We start from the raw sequence: 19,379 nt of genomic DNA on the forward strand, positions 1-19,379 counted from the left end.
GTGGCATCACGTCAGATTAAGCGTTGTAAAGTCGAAACTGACATCAGAAAGTTGAAATGGTGTCAATTTATAAATGTTGTAAGTATGAAACGTTGCACAGGCAGTCCTCGACTTACAATGTTTTGAGTTACAGCATTTCGCACTTACAGCATTTATAAATTGACACCCTGTTTCAACTTTCTGACATCCATTTCGACTTTACAACGCTTGATCCGATGTGATGCCATGCCAGCGAACAAGTTCATGGTATCACCCATCTCCCTGGAGAGCGTCTGTCCAAACTTGCTTGGACACTTTCTCAAACAAAGCAGACAAGACTCCAGAAAAGCCTGCAGCCAAGACTTCTGAGAGGACGCGAGCCAAGAACCCTTCAAAAAGTCCAGCAAAGTCATGTCAAGGAAGTACTTCCAACTCAATAGGATTGCTGTTTACAGTATAAATACATTAATATAGCTATATTATGCATCTATAAATTGATTGAGTACAAAATTCTGGGGTATTTTTGGTGAAAATAAGGTATCGGGTCCTTGGTTCAGGAACCAATCCCCCATTTATAACGTTGTTTGTTATGAGAAAATTGGTTCCAAGTTACAGTGTTTCTATTTATCACCCCGTTTTCAGGAACCAATTGTGTCATAAGTCCAAGGACTGCCTGTAACTCAAAATGTTGTAAATCGAGGACTGCCTGTAGTGCTCCCTTTGAAATACCGTTAAAGTTGCAACAGATGGGGGCTGTCAGCTTCTAAGCTTCTGGTCCCCCAACCCCAGCTGTGGGCTCTTGTTGCATCAAATGATGTGAATGCTCTGGCTCCCAGCCCCCAGCATGCTGGCTGCAAGCTCCCTTGGCCCTGCCACAGCATCCCTTTGGATGGGGACAAGAAGCAGAAGCTGGAGGAGGGAAGGTGAACATGGAGTACTTGAGCAATGGGTGAAGCGACCAGCTGCACAACATGAGAAAAATGCTGTTGGGGCAGTCCTCTGTCACCCTGTCCCCACTTCAACCCACCCCACTGGTACCTTCTGATTTCTTCACAGGATGAGCAGCAAGCAGCAGCAGGGCAGTATGTCATGAAGTGCAAGGTATTCTAGGAATTGTAGTTCTCTAGGGTGGCAGAGTGTTCACTCCATATTTTGCTGTCAAAGCCCATATGGAGAGGGGAGAGAAAAATGCTGATTTTGGTGGCAAATACTGGGGTCTGTCCCATCCTCCCTGCCCCGCCCTCTTGCTGGCAGCAGTGAATTTTATAAAATAGTGACTTCCAGAATGCCTTGCTCTCTATGACAGCCAAAACCTTTGGGCTAGAGGTGATATCTTTTATTAGAGCAACTAAATAGTAGCAAAAAAAATATATTTTTTGCATACTTTTGATTCCAAACACTCTTTGCCAGGCTGAGGAGGATTCAAAGATTGTAAAGGTTCTCCCAAGTAGGTACACGCTGCCTGCTGTGTTGCTTCCTGAGCCAGAAGGTACTGGCAGAGCCAGGGACAGAAGGGTGAGGAGGAGCTTCCCCCCAATCTTCTTGGCACTCCTCCCCCAGGCAGTGCCCAGGACGCAGGTCCTGGTTGCCCACCCCATGTTGCACTACTGGGAGTGGCTGTCGGGTAGGGGAAGAGGGGCACAAGTTAACCCCATGCAGAAGCCACCCATAGGACAGCCCTGACACAAACTGTCAAGCAGTGTTATGCATGTAATCAGCTAACAATGTATTCCTAGAAGTTGGATGAGATTTCTTTGTTTAATCTCTCTTCCGTTCCTCCTGACCTGTTTCCAGAGCAGAATGGTATGAAGATCACAGAAATTTAAGTGACAGTATTGTGGACTTGGTGTAGTTCATAGGACACTCTAAGTGTCTTGTGGCACATACAGAAATTGTGTGTAGTAGATTTAAAAAAATATTTGAGTACATGTATTTCAAGCAATGTAGCAATGAGAAAAATAGCTAATTGCTTTAGAATTGATTTGGGAAACTTTTCTTTTTCACCTACTCTTCTATTTGAAAACAGTAAATTAAAATGTGGTGCATAGAATCTGATTCTATGCAAGATCTTACATAATCTTACAATTAATAATACCATTTTGTCTTGTATACAGCATGTCCTGTATATAATATGCACCTTGGTTTTTGAAGGGTAGTTATGGGCGGGGGGAAAAGTCTTTGTGGTAACTGCGTAGCAGCAGCTAGAGAGCAGAGCTTGCTTCTTAATCTGCTGCCAGCCCCATGCTCTGGATTGGGTGGCACGCTGGGTCTGTCCACAGATGGGCTCTATGCACTAGCCTGATCGGGCACATGGGGCCATGTCATCTGGCCAGCAGGGCCTCCCTATGGGTCTAGAAATTTGACTGGGGGGATCTCAGAGCTCTTAGAGCTACAGCAATTAACACTGCTACTGGTTCCCCGGTGGCAAATTTTTGGCCCCTTGGGGTTGCCTATTTCTTGCATATAATGTGCACCCCAACTTCCTTCTGCTGATTGGGGGGGGGTGAGTGCATGTTATATGCAAGAGCATATGGTAATCTGATAACTTGTGTTTCATCAGTACATATTTTTTATGAATGTAAAGTTTCTGGAGGAAATGCAGATGATGATATACAAATTGTCTAAACTGAAGCCACCCGAGAAGTGAATTGCAGAAAAAATTTCTTCGTGTTGCTTGTGTATATGTGTAAAACTGTATATCGGGGATAATTTTTTGGCTCTCTTTCAGTACAGTGTTCTGTGTGACTTTTTTTTTTCTAAGAAGCAGGGTGATTGAGAAAAAACTGGAAGTAGTTTTTCTGTTAGATTTTTCTTTCATCATAGAGTTGAGGCTTAAATGGCTACTTTTTGTCAGGATGAGAGTGTAGGAGGAAGTGACTAGGGAAGACAGCATGTCTTTTTAGAGTTAGGTGCAGATGGAAAACTTTTGCTTAGTTTTTCCTCATTCTGCAGGGTTACACATCCTTCTGGAATGATTGCATCTCCTCTGGGTTGCGTGGCTGTATGTTAATTGAACTGGCATTGAGAGGGCGACTTCAGCTGGAGGCATGTGGAATGAGGCGCAAAAGTTTATTAACAAGAAAGGTAAGAAGAACAGAAATCAGTGTTTATTTTTATGTACTCTTCTAAGTGATAGACTAAATGCAAATTGCCCTACGAAGAAAATATTCTTTATTTGCACTGAGGGAGTACCAAATAATCAAAACCTCAGTGTAGTATATACCGTATGTGCTGCGTATTAATAAGCACTGTACAATATACTTTATGTGCTCCAGGGTACAGTTCTTGCTCTAAAGAACTGACTTTTACCGTTTAAAAAGAAAAGAAAGTCATAGCCTCAGAGAACATAAATACCACATTTGCTTGAATCTAAGACCAAGCTTTTTCCCCTAATCAGCCCTGGTGGGGGGGACAGGACCCCTTGTCTTATATTTGCATGTATAGCGGGAAGGGAGGGAAGCAACTGGCTGCTGCAGCTCTGACTCTGGCCCTGAGTCTAGTTTGGGGCCAGAGTCAGACCCAGAGCACCCTCCTGCCCCACCTCTGTTTGCCCTCCCCTTTTTACTGTCAGATGTATCTTGGCTCCAGCTAGAGCTGCGTTCCCTCCCAGGCACAGAGTACATGAAAACTCTGTCCCCTGCCTAGCCAGTCAGCATCACCAACATTGCTGCATGGTCCAGGACTGACAAGGGTTAAGCTTCCACATGCTGTGCTCTGGGAGGGATCAGAGCCCCAGCAGTGTCTGGCAGTAAGTGGGGAGGAGGGTGAGTGAAAGAGGCAGAGACTGGGTGGGGTGGGATTTGGGGGATGGGAGGGAAAGAGGCTTTGGGGAGCTGAGGGGTGCTAGTGAAGGTGGGTCAGGAAGGCTGCAGGGGAAAGAAGTGGCAGGGGCACGGAGTAAGGGGGCCACCTGAACGCCCTATCCCCTAGCCACTGTTTTCCCTGCTGTAGCAGGGGGAGAGAGAGAGGAATTTAGGGCACCCCCTGATAATTAGGTTCTATACCTGGAAAATTATAACATTTATAAATTTTCAATATAGAGAATCTACTTTTGGGGAGCTATCTAAATTCAGGGTTGACTTTGATTCAGGTAAATGTGGTACACACTTACCTTTAATCATATGACCAGTCTCATTTAAGTTAGTAAATACAGTGCTCCGAGTCAGGCATTTCCTTATGTACTTTATTGAATTGGGGCCCTCCTTAGGCTGCAAATCTGAGTTAGCTTTTACTTGCTTTTGCACCTAGATTTTACAGGCTTTATGGTAAGTCATGTCTCCCTGTTTGGGGATTATTACTCACAGTATGCTAATGGGTACTTCTAAAATCAGGATATTGGGGTTGAAAAGGTAAAATATTGCCTTTTGCCTCAAAATAAATTTACTTTTCTGCCTAGACTTCCCTGTCAATATTATATTTTTACACAACTTCTTAAAGCAACTTTTTTGAAACTTTTCCAAATCTTTTCCAGCCTTCTTCATTTCTGAAGAATTGGACTTCTGTTCATACAGACAGCTCTTGCTTCTGCTAGTCTGGTTCAGCTGTATTCAGCTTTAATTTGCACAGAATCTGACCTCGTTCCCAACTTTAGATGTTCCCAACTTGTCAGATGTTCAAGAATGTTTCTTAAAGGCTATATTTGTTCCATATGATCAATATGTCTAGTTTTTTTCTTCTTTCTAAGTGTCTGACTCTGCTTTTTAAATAAGATTCTAAGGATTTTTTTTTTAGAAAAGTAGTCTGTGCACACATGCAGTAAAGAGTAAAAGCCAAATCATCACCTTGCATCTAATTTGTAGTGTTTAAAAAGAAAAAAACTCCAAAAGACTCCAAGAACTTGATGTTAAATGTCTAATTTTGACATTTACTCGAGTAGTCTCAGGAGCAACTTGCTTAGAATTTCATCTGTCTTTTTAGTTTAAAAAACACATACCATTTGCATATTCTTTAGCATTTGTAGAATATGCCAGCAACTGCGTAATGAAAAGTATGTGAGGTAGTCTGAAGAAAGTAATCTGCTTTAAACTTCAAAGGCTTGTTACAAACAGGTAAATTATGATGTATACCAAAACTGAGCAGGATCAGTGGATTTTCTTTAGCTATTAATTTATGCTATAAATATAGTATGAGCCGAGAACAACTTTCACTGCTAAAGTAGACTTTAAGTCTTCCCTTCCCAAACTAGATGGGCAGTCTGAACTCTTCTGAAATCAGTGGGAGTTTATCAGCTTCTTTGGGTTTGGATTTGGTGAGTTCACACAGAATCAGGGTTGGGTAGTTACTTGCAGATATGAAAGAATGAAACTGACCAAAGTAAAATTTAAAATAGAAACTGCTTAGCATAAGAGAGGAAAAGGGGCTGTGTATTGTAGTATATACTGAATCAAAACTGTGTAAAGAGTTTTCTTTATATCTAACAATACCTATTTAAAAATTTCCAGTGGTAGAGAATCCTATACCATATTTGGAAAGATATTCTTTGGTTAATTATCCTCACTATTAAATATTGCACCTCATTTTGAGTCTAAATTTGTCTGGTTTCAACTCAGTCTTTTTGTCTGCTAGATTGAAAATGGCCAACATGTTATCAAGTTTCTTAACCACTTGGGGGAGATATGTACAGACTGGTCAAGTTGCCCTTAACTTTACCTTAGATAAATTTAGAACAGGCTCAAGGAGCTCAGTCTATAACGCCTCTTTTCCAGTCCTTTAATAATTTATATAGCTTTTCTCTAAACCTTCTCCAGTTTATCAACATTCTTGCTGAGTTATGGATAAGAACAGGACATGGTATGTTAAAGGCAGCCACATGAATGCCAGATACAGAGGTGGTGTATCCTATTTGAGATTTCCCTGTTTATACCTGCAAGGGTCATATTGGCCATTTTGAAATCCTAACATTTCATGGAAGTCTTGTAAGATTTGGTAAGTAGCCATTTGGCAGCACAACTGAAAGATGTACCTTTTCTAGCAGCCGTTGTCTGGTAAGTAAATTTTGTGTTGCTTGGGCAGTTTTCACTGCATTGGAAACCTGTAGTCCCAAACACTGTAGTCAAGGAGTTGAGTGAATTGTCTTGGTTAGGGGGTGGCAACCTTTTGCTACAGTGGATGTCATGGCCTGCAAGTTTCCACCCTCTGGAACAGCCAGCTGCCTGGGCTTGCTTTTTCCCATCCCCTCTATAGTGAGGGTGAGTGCAGGTGTAGTAGAATAACAGGCTGTTTAACAGAGGGGAGTACTGCAGAGATGGGGTGGCATAGCACAGCTCTGTGCTAGCTGAGCAACTGAGTGGGAAGAAATGCAAGAGTCATGCATAAAGCCATAAGAAGAGCAAGAGAGAGGGTGTGACCCTTTGATTTAGTAAGGATGGCACTGCTTTGAGACCCCCTGTTTTGAGTAGATGGTGCAAAATGCATTAACAACGTTTGGAGCAGAACCTAGGTCTCCCTTCCTCCCAGGGGGAGTGTGCTCCTCCCTGGGCTACAGACTTAGGCTGCCTCTTTCTTGCTGCTCTTCTATACTCATGACTTTAGGTGGAAAGCACCCACAACGAGGCCCAGCTTCAGCCAGAGGAACAGGAGTACTCAAGCCAGCCTAGTCTACAGTAATAGCTTATAAACAATTTTCTAGGAAGTGGGAGTTGTTGGGTCAAACCCCTTCAGGCTTAAGGGTAACAGTTCCCACACTCCTGTGCAAAGCATTTCCTATTGGCCGCTTGTAGATAACTCCCCTGTGCTCCAAAGGCGTGGAAGGCTGTTTATCGAGAGAATGGAAGAGCAGTGTAGAGTAGGATTGCTTTCCTAAGCTGATATGTACTTATTTTTGGTTAAGGAGCTATGTAGGCTTAAGACACTAAGAGGGCAGAATATGATCTGGATCTTGCTTCTCGGTGTTGCCAACCCCCTTTGTCATGAGCAGGCATCCGAATTTTCAGTTTCCCATGGAAACCATGGATTTCTCCTTTTAAAGGGGAAAATCATGGAATGTGGGAAACCACAAGTTTCCCCTTGCAGGTTGGTAGAGTTCCAGCATGCAAGGGGCTGGGGGGAGCAGGAGGAAGGCAATCAGAGGAGGGGGGCACCTACCTACTTGCACGTGGCTGGCAATACAGTGAGGCAACGTGGTGGAGAGCAGCTCCCACAGCTCCCTGCAGGTAAGTCTGAGGGGCATAAGTGATGCATGGGAACTGGGGGAGAACATGGGCGATGTGTGGGAAGATTGAGGTGGCGTCTTGCATTGAGCCCACACAGGGAGGGAGTGGGGCAAGGTTGGCTGGTGGGGGGTGCTGCCCAGCCAAGGCAGTACCTGGGGTGGGGGCCAGAGTCGGTGGGAATGTGCAGCGACAGGGCCCAGTCAGGCAGCAGGACCGAGCCACAGATGTCTTTTCCCGGGGGGTGGGTGAGTGGGGGCAGGCTCCCTGCTGCTGTATGCACTTGTGGGGAGGGGGCAGTGTGTCAGGAGGGAGACATGGGGGCGCACGTGTCCGTCTCTCCCATCCCCCGAATTCTGTGGCCATAGCGGGGCATGGGACTGCAGCCTGGCCAGACAGGCACCAGGAAGGAGATGCTTCTGCAGCCCACCGGATGGGACCTGGAGTGGGGAGATGGAGTGGGGCAGGGAGGCTCAGTGCTGCTGCCGCCACAAGGATTGCCATGCTGCCATGGTAAAGCACCCCTTGCCCACCTGGCAGCAGCAGGGGAACACAACTCTGCAGTGCTGCAGTGCCTCACCTTGGCAGTGTGACTGGCATGGGGTTCTGGCAGTGGTGGCAACACAGAGTTGTGCCCCCCCACTGCTGCCAGGCAGCAGGGGGTGCCTCACCTTGGTGGCCAAGGTGGTGTGGCACTCCCTTCCACGCTGGGTCCCACCCACTGGGCTGCCTGATGCTGATCCAGCAAGGCTGCAGTCTGGTGCCCCACTGTGGGTGGAGAACTCTGGGTAGGGCACATGCTTCCTTTACCCACCCTCCCAACGCGTCACCTAGGCATCACCTATGGCCATCTATCCCCTTTCCCCCACACCAGGGCTGGGGCCAGGGGGGGATGGAGAACAGCAGGTCAGGAATGAGGGGCACCAGCAGACCTGGGGGCAGTGGGAGACTGCGGGTCAGAAGTGAGGGGCACCAGCAAGGCTGGGGGTTGGGATACTCTGGGTTGGGAGTGGGAGGCAACAGCATGGGTGGGGCACCAGCATATCAGGGCTGCTCAGTGCCACAAAGTGGCAGGGGGGACAACCACAGCTGGACCCACATCCTGGTGAGTGAAGGGAGCAGGGGAAGCTCTGATTTTCCTTGATTTAAAACAAAATCAAATGCCAAGTATATAGGTATTTAGAATTTATTTTATTATGATTGAGGCACTGCTAGGTTTTCAAATTGCTTTAAAATTGTAAATATATCAAGTAAACATTATCATAGAATAATAGAAAATTAGGGTTGGAAGGGACCTCAGGAGGTCATCTAGTCCAGCCCCCTGCTCAAATCAGAATCATCCCAGCCAGGAGTTTGTCGAGCCGGGCCTTAAAAACCTCCAAGGATGGAGATTCCAGCACCTCTCTAAGAAGCCTGTTCCAGTGCTTCATCACCCTCCTAGTGAGAGAGTTTTTCCTAATATCCAAACTAAACTTCTCTTGCTTTAACTTGAGACCATTGCTCCTTGTTCTGTCATCTGCCACCACTGAGAACAGGTTAACTCCATCTTCTTTGGAACCCCCCTTCAGGTAGTTAAAGGCTGGTATGAAATACCTGCTCAATCTTCTCTTCTCCAAATTAAATAAACCTGGTTCCCTCAGCCTCTTCTCATAAGTCATTCCCCAGCCTCCTCACCATTTTTGTTGCTCCCTGCTGGTCTCTCCACTTTGTCCACATCTTTTCTATGGTGGGAGGCCCAAAACTGGACACAGTACTCTAGATGTGGCCTCCCAAGTGCAGAATAATTACCTCCTTCAGTCTGCTGGCAACGCTTCTACTAATGCAGCCCAGTATGCTGTTAACCTTCTTGGTAACAAGGGCCTGCTGCTGATTCATATCCATCTTGCTGTCCACTGTAACCCCCCTGCCCTTTTCTGCAGAGCTGCTGCTTAGCCAGTTGGTCCCAAGCCTGTAGCAGTGCATGGGATTCTTCTGTCCGAAGTGCAGGATTTTGCATGTCCTTGTTGAACTTCATGTCTAGGTCACTGTGAATCCTAGCCCTTCCCTCCAGTGTATCTGCTATTCCCCTCAGCTTGGTGTCATCTGCGAACTTGCTGAGGGTGCACTGCACCGCATCTTCTAGATCATTAATGAAGATAATGAACAAAACTGACTCATGGGGCAGTCCACTTGATACTGGCTGCCAACTACACATTGAACCATTGGCTACTACCCGTTGAGTCCAACAATCCAGCCAACTTTCTATCCACCATACTTCCTCAGCTTGCTAGCAAGAATGCTGTGGGAAACACTATCAAAAGCCTTGCTGAAGTCAAGGTATATTATGTCCACTGTTTTCCCCGTATCCCCAGAGCCAGTCATCTCATCACAGAAGGCAGTCAGGTTGGTCAGACATGATTTGCCCTGGTGAATCCATGCTAACTGTTTCTAATCATCATCTTCTCTTCCAAGTGCTTAGAAATAGATTCTTTGACGATCTGTTCCATGCTTTTTCTGGGGACTGAGGTGAGGCTGTCTGGTCTGTAGTTCCTTGGATCCTCTTTCTTCCCTTTCTCTAAAGATGGGCATTAAATTTGCCCTTTTCCAGTCATCTGGGACCCCCCTGATCGCCACACATTTTCAGAGATTATGCCCATCAGCTCTGCAGTCACATCCTGAGACAACTCCCTCAGCACCCTTGGATACATGGATTTTTGGGGGTTTTTAATCAGAGAATTTTGGATTTTTAAACAAGAAACCAGGATCTCTGTTCATAAGCCTCACGATAATTTTGGTGTTTTGCCTAATGGCTTCCTTTCTGGAGACAACTGATTATGTCAAAAATTCAACTTTTTGAAGTAGGTTTCCAACCCTAATTGTTGCTGAGAAAAAAAGGGTTGAAAATATAACCCAGTTGTGTCCTAAATGCTCCAAACCAAAAGGTAAATAACAGGAACACAATACTTTTAACTTAAAACAAACAAACAAAAATTTACTTTGGGATGGATGATTTGTGATTTGCAAATATTTAAGGTTGGCAATTCTGACTTAACCATGTATCAGAAAGTAGATTATCAAAATATAAAGACCATACTGTGAAAGAACTTGCTTAAAGAGCAATTGATGCGAGATGTTTCATATTTACCACCACCACCCTGCTGCAGAGTAGCACTGCTGTATTGTGGAAAATCACTAGATTTTTGGTGAAACTGAAGTGCACACACTCAGCTATCAGGTGTATGATGCACTAATGCATGATAAATAATGCTGATATTGGCAAGGACATTGTTGCACATTTGTGTTTGTTCTGATTTATCTAAAGGCCAAAATTTTGAGAATTTAGCAAATCTCTAAAAAAAAAATATATATATCTTCTTATCCTTCCCTTCCCCCTCTGGCTCCCCCCCCCCTTTGATTTGCCCATCTGTAAAAATAGTTTCAGTCCTAAGGCTGTGATCCATTTCCCCCAGATCCTTTTATGGTAGCAGCATGAGAAGGGTACAGAGGGTGATCAAGATCTCCAAGTTAAAAATCTGTCAGCCTAAGCCTAGCAAGAAGCATTCGGAGCAAGCCAGTGTACATTAGTGAGCAGAGATGCCTTCAGAATATCCCTGCAGGTGAGAAGGGGAGGATGGCTGGTTTTACTCTGATGCTTGTCCCCATGGAAACTTGCTGGGAGCATTGTAATCCAGCTTTCACCTGAAGGGTTGAAGGAAGAGGTGGTAAGCAGAAAAGAACTACAGATTGGTTCTAGCATAATGGAAAGAAAAGAAGCAAGAATGTAGCTGCAGGAAAGGGGGTAAATTGACTGGCAAAATGCCTGATTCCAGAACTGCACAGTCCACGGGATCTGAAAGAGAATGGAGTAGTTTATTTTTCTTGGAGATGCTGTGGTGGTCAAACATCACCATATTCATTTATATTCAACATGCCTTCTCAATCATATTAATACAACTGTCAGGATTAGAAACAAACTCTGTTAAGATTAAGAAAAGTATCAACCCAAAACCACATCTCTTCAGTCATGTCCTGCTGGTTGAAAACCTCTTTTAAATGGAAAATTCTGTAGAAACCAAACAAAATTATGTTACCAATCAAACTAGAAGTGTCTGTTTTCATGTTCCTGGCTTTTTAACTATTAAATACAACTTAACCAAAACCAGTTGTAAACTAGTGGCTTTTTGTTTTAGAAATGTAAAATGTTATGTAGTTTTGGTCTGCCATGCTGGTGATTTAGCTATTGTAATTGATGCCTTACCTGTTAAAAATCAAATCCTGTGCCTTTTGTATGTCATATTAAGAAATTATCTTAATTCAGATGAAACCACTACAGATCAATCATAATCTTGTATTGGACAGACTAGTCTTATACTATCTGTTTCTGAGCATTTCATTCAGTTCTTTTGCTTCTGTTTACAGTATTAAAACACCCTTCTATTTTTCCAGCTCCAGTGCTAGCTAACTGTATAGCACATCTTCAGCTTTTAAAAAGCTGTTCTGTTCATTGTGCTCTCAGAATCCAGACACGCTGGTTATCCTTCCTTCGTGTCCAGGCTTTGGGAATTTGAAAACAATGGATTGTATCACTCCTTATGTGTCAAAGTTGCTGGCCAAAATGAACTGCCTTTGTGATTTCCCAAATATTGTTGTCTACCTAGTATTTGGTTGTGATGCTGAATAGCATCTGAAGTAAATTCAAATTTACTAGAATCCTGATCTGTAGGGAGGGGATGGGTTTTTGTCTGATGGATACCATGAATTTTGGGATATGGGGTAATGTTATGCCTTAACACACTTTTGTGCAGTCTGGTGGTGGTAATGGTGCGATTGGAAGCAAGGAATTGTGCATTTCTGTTCCATATTTAATTCTGGTTTTGGCCTGAGACCAAAACATTTTGCTTTGCACTAGAGTTCTGTAAGGGTTAGTTTAAAGTACTTCGAAATTACCAGCATTCATATAAGTGTTCAAATAGATGTTAAACAAATACTCTTTTCTTTAAGAATGCCACAGATGTAATGCCAATAAATTTAATTTAAAATTGTCATTGAGAATGGGTCTTCATTAAGACGCTCTGTAATTGAATTGATGCATGGCTCAGTAGTTAGTGCTGCGTTAAGTTATTTTAAAAATGCTACTGTATCTGTAATGCAGATCTTCTGCATGATGTCACTAATGAAAGATGAGTCTTATGTAATATGTTACATATTTCTGCATACTTTGCTTACCTTTTTAAAAAGATAATCTAAGGCCAAGTGAACTGATTGCTGTTTTTAAAAGAGATTGTGAAACTTTTGCAGAATAAAGGTAACATAGATAGTGATAAACTGCAAAGGAGGTTTAAATATAGTTACCTACTAAAATGTCCATTAAAAAAATTAAATTGCACAATGTACTCCATTTAGGCATATCTAAATTCAGAATTCACTCTAACCGCATAAGGTAGTACTAGTCCTAATTTTTGCCTAGTGTTTACCTATAACAGTGTTTTCCAATCTTTTCCAGCCCAAGGCACACATACATTAATAAAAAATTTTCACTGCACACCTGTTAAAGCATTCCCCATCCTCATCATACCTATTGTAGCTCACTGCCATGGCAAAATTCCATGGCACTCATGTTCATTTCTGACTGCACACTTTTTTGCCATGGTACACTGGTTGGGAAATACTGACCTATAACAAAAAGTAGTTACTTGCATATTGATTAAGATCATAGGAAGTTTAAGAGCATATTTTTTTAATTTCACTGCCTACTTTATAATTTAGTTGAACTTCATTTAACTGCATAATTGATGCCAGAGAGGGTGAAGGGGAAATGGTTGTTAAAGAGTTGCTCTTAGAAGCTTTTATATTGATGGGAACTAATTAATTTCTGGGTTGTTATTAAAAGCCTTGAAAATAAGAGGAGATGGCAACATTGAAGTTGACTAGCTCCCATTGTTTTCAGGACTGCTGTTGCTACCCTTATAGTTGAAGAGAGGTTTCATATTCCTAATATCCAACCTAAATCTTCTTTGTGGCAAGTTTAAATTAATTTCTTCTTGTCCTTACACTGGTAGACATGCAAAATAATCCATCACTATCCCCTTTGTAACAACTTTTTGAATAATGGGAGACTACCAGTATTTCATTCCCCACTGTGGTCTATTTTTATCAGCTATTAGTCTTTCTCCATTCCTGGTAAACTTCTCTGAACTCTTTCCATTTTGTCTATAAAATTTATTATAAATGTAGGATAACTAACACTATATAGCACTCCTGCTAAGACTGTATCAGGCCAGGTAGGGTGGGATAATTACCTCTTGGGTCTTACCTAAAGCACTTCTGCTAATAAATCCCAGAATGAGATTTGCCTTTTTTTGCAACAGTATCACATGGTTGACTCAATTAGCTTAGGGTCCATGAAAACTACTAGGTCTTTTTGTGTCATATTGTCACCTACTTAGGCAGTCTCTTATTTTGTATTTATGCCTTTTGATTTGTTTTCTTTTCTTCATAAGTGTAGGATATTGTACTTATCTTTATTGCTTTCCATTTTGTTGATATATATATTTTTTTTTTGGCGGGGGGTGGGGGGAAAGGCACCTCTCCAATTTACTTAAAACATTTTAATTTGAGGGCCATAGGACTGCAAGGAGCTTTCTGAGCCATTGAGTCCAGCCCCTGTATTGGTAAGTTGGTAGAGAGCCATTTACTAAGAATTCTCCAAAATCATCATTTAAACCAAAAATGCCACCTTTACATCCTTATGCACATAATTGGAAACCCCAAGAATACCTAACAACGTGCCATAGGTAAAAGCAAGGAAAATGAAAGGACTGCCAATTCCCATACACTGCAATTACAGGAAAATTAATATACGGTCCTGTTTTCCAGAGTGCTTGTTGTTTTTGTAGACTTTATAAATGCACCAGTCCGCCATCTTTTTTTAGCCTACTTGTTGAATACAGGTGGGTCAAGGACAGATCCCTGTTAGATGTTGCTTGAAGTGGTTCTCCAAGTTGACAGCAAACTCTCAATAATTACGCTAAGTAGCTTTTCAAAAAGTTATGTTCCTACCTGGTGTCAATTTCATCTGGACCCTATTTCCCTAGTTGATTTATAAATGTTGTGTGGGTGTTGGGACAATGTCAAAAACCATATTAAAGTTAAGATCAACTCTACTGCTTTTTTATCTTTTAAGTTAGTTAACATACCAAAGAAGGAAATTTGATTTGTCTTGATCTGTTTGCTTGGGTTTTTTTGACAAATCCATAATGGCTGTTTTTATCTCTTTATCATCTAGTGCAGGGGTTGGCAGCCTATGGCTTATGGGCCAAATGTGGCCTACAAAGTTATTTTATATGGCCCACAAAGCCAAAAGGCTAGGCAGCAGAGGAAAGTGGTGGCTCCAGCTCTTGTGGTAGTAGTATGGGCCCTGTTTGGAAACAGCTCACATTTGGAGCTAACCTCTGTTGTAGTGGAACCCCACTGCAAAAAAGGTTGCTAACCCCTGTTTTTAGGGCCGGATAAACCGATAAATCAAATACACTGATAAAACAGTCCATATGAGTGCTTCTAATTGTGATATAAATTGGCAATAGCTGAGTTTTTTAATTTTTTTGCATATTTTGAAACTATTTTCCTCAGGGGAGAGAGGTTGAGTACTTGGTGTTTGGAAACCATGCTGACTTGTAAATAGATCTTAGCCTTTACGTTAACTTTGGTCTTTATACTAATCAAGCTGAAACAATCTAGATATTTTATTTAACTCACAACATAGCTATATTTATTCAGAAAATGGCTAATGATGTATTTCTTTTTACAATTTCTTTTTAATTTTGATGGGTCAAAGGTTTATTTGGATGGCTAATGAAACTTGGTTAAACTGCAGTTTAACACAGCTGTCCAGCACACTTAAGGTTAACTAAAAACATTCTGAATTGCCAAGGAAAAGGTTTATTAAACCAACATGTTCTGCATTAAAAGTTTTAATAAATACAGGAATTATTCGTTGTAGTTAGTGAATTGAACTGATGTTTTTAGTCAGTCTCCTTTAAGACATCAGAAATAGTAGAGCTCTCTCACTTAACTTTTATTTATACATTGGAAGGAGAGGGGAAAAGCATTTGTGTTTGTTAAACTCCCACTTGGTTTCTCAACTTGGAATGAGCTAAGAGTTGAAATAAATAGTAAAATAACTAAAATGAATAGTTTTCTTTAAGAAGAGGCCAGTGTTGTCGAAAGCTGGTTTACACTTCAAGTTCTGTTTTTAGACACCAGTTCATTGGGTCAGTTTCCTGAAAACTCTGCTACAAATGTGTTGCTTAACATTTATTAAGTCATGTTTGAGTCGTATTGCAGGTTGTCATAATTTCAAGTTTAATTCTATATAGATCTATGTAAAAAAGATAAGAAAGATGTATTTAAAGTCCAAATTTACCTTGTTTCTTTGGAAAATGTATTTTTATTCCCCCCAGTTGTGGGAATACAGGTGGAGTTTTCCAGTTTGTTCATTCTAGATGTTAAGGTGTATAAACAAAATCAGCTAATACACCTTTTTCCCATCAGGTTATCTGCAAGTCAGATGCTCCTACAGGGGATGTTCTACTTGACGAAGCTCTGAAGCATATTAAGGAAACCCAGCCTCCCGAAACAGTGCAGAACTGGATCGAGCTACTTAGTGGTATGATGTGGACATTGATTATTTTATTTACTTATATACTTTCTAGTCTAGCGATGGTATACAACTCTGTATCTATTCATCTATCATCACTAGCCTAGAAAACAAATTGTAAGGTCTTCAGGGAAAGAACCAGTCTTATAGCATCTCTCAAACTGAGGGTAAATCCTGCTGGTAGCCTTTGAGCAGTATAAGGGTACAAATAATTGTTGATCCTGTTGAGGCAGTGGTAGAAGGGATCAAAATGCAAAGTTCTGAGGATGTCATTTGCCTTGCTCTTCAAACTTTGGAAGCTAAATATTTGGATGTACAACAACTTTCTTCAGGAAGAACCATCAGTTAAATAGAGTTGAGTTCCAAGATGCAGTTTACCTGAGTGAAAAGAGAGTGCAGTTCAGGTTACATCCTTATGGGAGTTCACACTTTGGATTCTCCAGCAAAGAAAGGGAAGTGAATCAAAATTTCTAAGACAAAACGCAAGAACACAAATTACGTTGGGGCTTTTTGAGGTTATAAAGGAATGGTAAAGAACAAGGCTACAGTTTTTAACTTTTCATAACCCATCTTTTTAGCCAATATTTTCAAACTTGACTGATCAGGGTAGTCAGTTCTAATCTGTTCAGAATGAGGGATGCAAAATGAATTATTCGGACACAATTACCTTGAAATCTTCCCACAAATTAATATCAGGAGTGGAATGCAAATTGGATTCTTCCATTACAGTAGAGGCAATTAACATTTTCTTTACTTAAATCCATGACAATTGTCTGTCTCCACTTCAATGCATCAGTTAATCTGAAATGAAAAGGGAATTCCATTACTGAATGATGATTGTCTTTTAATATATAATGTGTTTCATCTTGCTGAAGCCAAGACTCATTAGAGTTGCTTGTCTGTTATTTTAAATTAAATGTATACCAGCTGAGGAATGGAATACAGGTGGGGTTCAGAAACACAAACTGTACTATATATTCTGAAAAAGGAAATGGAGGGGGGGGGAGAAAACTCTGTTGTTAAAAGTATAGCATGCCTTTAGAACAGGCCTTTGAATTCTAGGATGAATTTATATGAATAAAAAAAAGTATTCCCTTCGAATGGGTTTTCTCATGGGCAAGTTGTATAAAGTAAACTTAACCTGAGAAACCTCTCTGACTTTTGTTTCCTTTCATTTTAATTGTATTCTTTTCTTCCCTCCCTCTCTGTTTCCTTTTCCTTTTGCTTCATGTCTTAACTTGCATTCAGTTCTCTCTCATTCCAACCATACAGAAATGGTTGGGGAGAAGGAAAGGAGAGAGAGAGAGAGAGAAATGACTAACATGAGTTCTGGATGTCCTTTGTTGGCCTCCTGTTCTGTGCAGTGCCTGTAAGCAAGTGCTATGGCCATGCAACTTTGCAGTTCTAGAGAACCATTAACCACAGTTGTCACTAACTTTGCAAATATTTCTACAGGCTTAAAAGGGATTTGTTTTTCTTATCAAAAACATATCCTCCATATTAACACACTCTCCCTCCCACTCTGTGCCCATTAGGTCAATACTTGTGCAAATAATGTACTTAATGAGTCACCAGCACTTTACATGCTCCTTAAGGGTATTATGTACATGTCCTAGCCCAGTAGGGGCCCAGTTGTCTTGGTAGGGCTGTCACAAATTAGCCCTGCACCCTCTCCAAGTGTCACTCCCATCCTTCTTCCCATGCCTGGTCTGCTGCTCTGCTTTCTGCTTCCTTACCTGTTCTCCTTTCCACATTTGTTGCTCTGCTTTCTGCTTCCTCCCATATCTGCTACTGTGCTGGTTTTTTCCTCTCTGATCCACACACACAGGCTGCCCATGCCACAGTTCGGTCACTTCTGACCTAGCCTACCCTGCTAAGCTTTTTTTCTGAGGAGATTTGGTTTAGAGAATGCTTTAAAATAAAGATGACTGACCCAACCCATAATACTAGTATTTTTTTTTATAGCTAGTTTGGAGGCGGTAGGGTTTGGAGATCATTGGTTTAGCGCTACTCTTTTAAAAAAAAAAAAATGACTTCTCAGCTGTGTGTGGGTATCAAATTTTTAGATTTTTGACTGGAAACCATTGCTAGAAAATGGCAAATCCAGTCCTAAATTACTGCAGCATATACTATAATTGAGGAAAAGGGAAAGCAAGACTTATGTCAATTTGCAAAGGAAACACGATGTGCAAATGGCACATTTAAGGCAGGGGCGGGCAATTATTTTGGGCAGAGGACCACTTACCCAGTTTTGACAGGCTGTCCAGGGCTGCATAGGTCACCCCGTGGCTGGTGCTTCATGCTGTAGGCACTCGTAGCCCACATGGGGCTGTCTGGAGCAAGCACAGGCAGGCCCATGCAAGCTGTGAGCGGCTGCAGTGCGGGGTGCCGGCCATGGGACAAGCTAGGGGCCGCTTTTACCCATGCTCAGCACCAGCTTATAACCCGCCCTGCTGCAAGCCTGAGCTCCATGCCTGCTTAGTGGTGGCAGCAGCTGCAGCCCCGCCGCTTGCTGCAGTGGCAAACACTGCCTGATGCAGCAAGCAGTGGGGCTGCAGCTGCTATTGCCACATGCAGCCCTGATGGGCAAGCCCGGAGCCACTGTATGGCCTAGGCTGGCAGTGGGGGCGGGTTACAAGTTGATGCTGAGCGCAGGGTTTCTGTCACTTCTTACAGGAACCAAGGGCAGAGAAATAATAATTTTTGAAATTTTTTAGGGGCCCTGCGGGCCGGATAGAATGGCCTCGTGGGCCAGATCTGGCCCTCAGGCCATATTTTGCCCACTCCTAATTTAAGGCCACATGTTTGTCAATCCAGAACAACAAAATAAGGTGATTCGTGGTGAAGAAAGCAGTCTACAGAACATAAAAATATGTTTGTCAGAATATTACCACCTCCTGAAAACACAGCACACATCTGTCTAAATCTCTACAGTAGTGGTTCTTCACCGGAGTACTGTGAGGCCGGCACTGCTGCAGGGTGAAATTGCCCTGTGCACTTACGTTTTTCAGGAGGTACATTGAAACCAAACTGAAAAGCAGCCGCAGCAGAAAAGTGTGCCTGCTTGCATTATATTATGCAGGAGGCAAGCATTTCTGCTGCAACTCTTCCTGTTTTGGCTCCAACATGCCTCCTGAAAATGGAGGTGCATAGGGCAGTTCTACCTGGTGGCAGTGAGACTTATCTCTAGGTCAGGGGTGGGCAAAATACAGCTCATGGGCCGAGGCCATTCTATCCGGCCCATGGGGCCCCTAAAAAAATTGGAAAATGAATATTTCTCTGCCCTTGGTTCCTGTCAAAAATTATAGGAACCAAGGGCAGTAGGACCCAGGGGAAGCCCAGCGGGTTCCAACAACAGCGGGGCCTGCCCAGCCCACCCCCACCCAGCCAGTAGCCCCTTCCGGGGATTCTAGGCTGGGAGCACGTGGCTGCCCTGGCGGCGCAGGAAGCTCAGTAAGTTGAGGGTGGGGGACCCCGGGCAAGGAAGGGGAGGGAGGGCCCCTCCCCACCCATGCCCGGTGCCCCGCACTGCAGCTGCTTGCAGCCCATTTGGGTCTGCCTGTGCCCGCTTGCAGCGCAGGGCACTGGGCGTGGGAGGGGCTGCCCCCCCCCCCCAG

The 19,379-nt window shown here is 42.8% G+C and overlaps 1 protein-coding gene across 1 annotated transcript in view; it reads left to right on the forward strand.

Moving 5' to 3' along the window:
* The window catches only part of GOLPH3 (golgi phosphoprotein 3), a 98,059-nt gene that overhangs the window by 68,221 nt on the left and 10,459 nt on the right, over positions 1-19,379 (forward strand). The window contains exons 3-4 of the mRNA XM_019518278.1: positions 2,932-3,063; positions 15,657-15,771. Coding sequence (XP_019373823.1) covers positions 2,932-3,063; positions 15,657-15,771 — 247 coding nt within the window. The remainder of the gene's footprint in view (positions 1-2,931; positions 3,064-15,656; positions 15,772-19,379) is intronic.

This window comes from Gavialis gangeticus, unplaced genomic scaffold, assembly GCF_001723915.1.
Source record: "Gavialis gangeticus isolate Ggan-Ray unplaced genomic scaffold, GavGan_comp1, whole genome shotgun sequence".
Classification (NCBI taxonomy): Eukaryota; Metazoa; Chordata; order Crocodylia; family Gavialidae; genus Gavialis; species Gavialis gangeticus.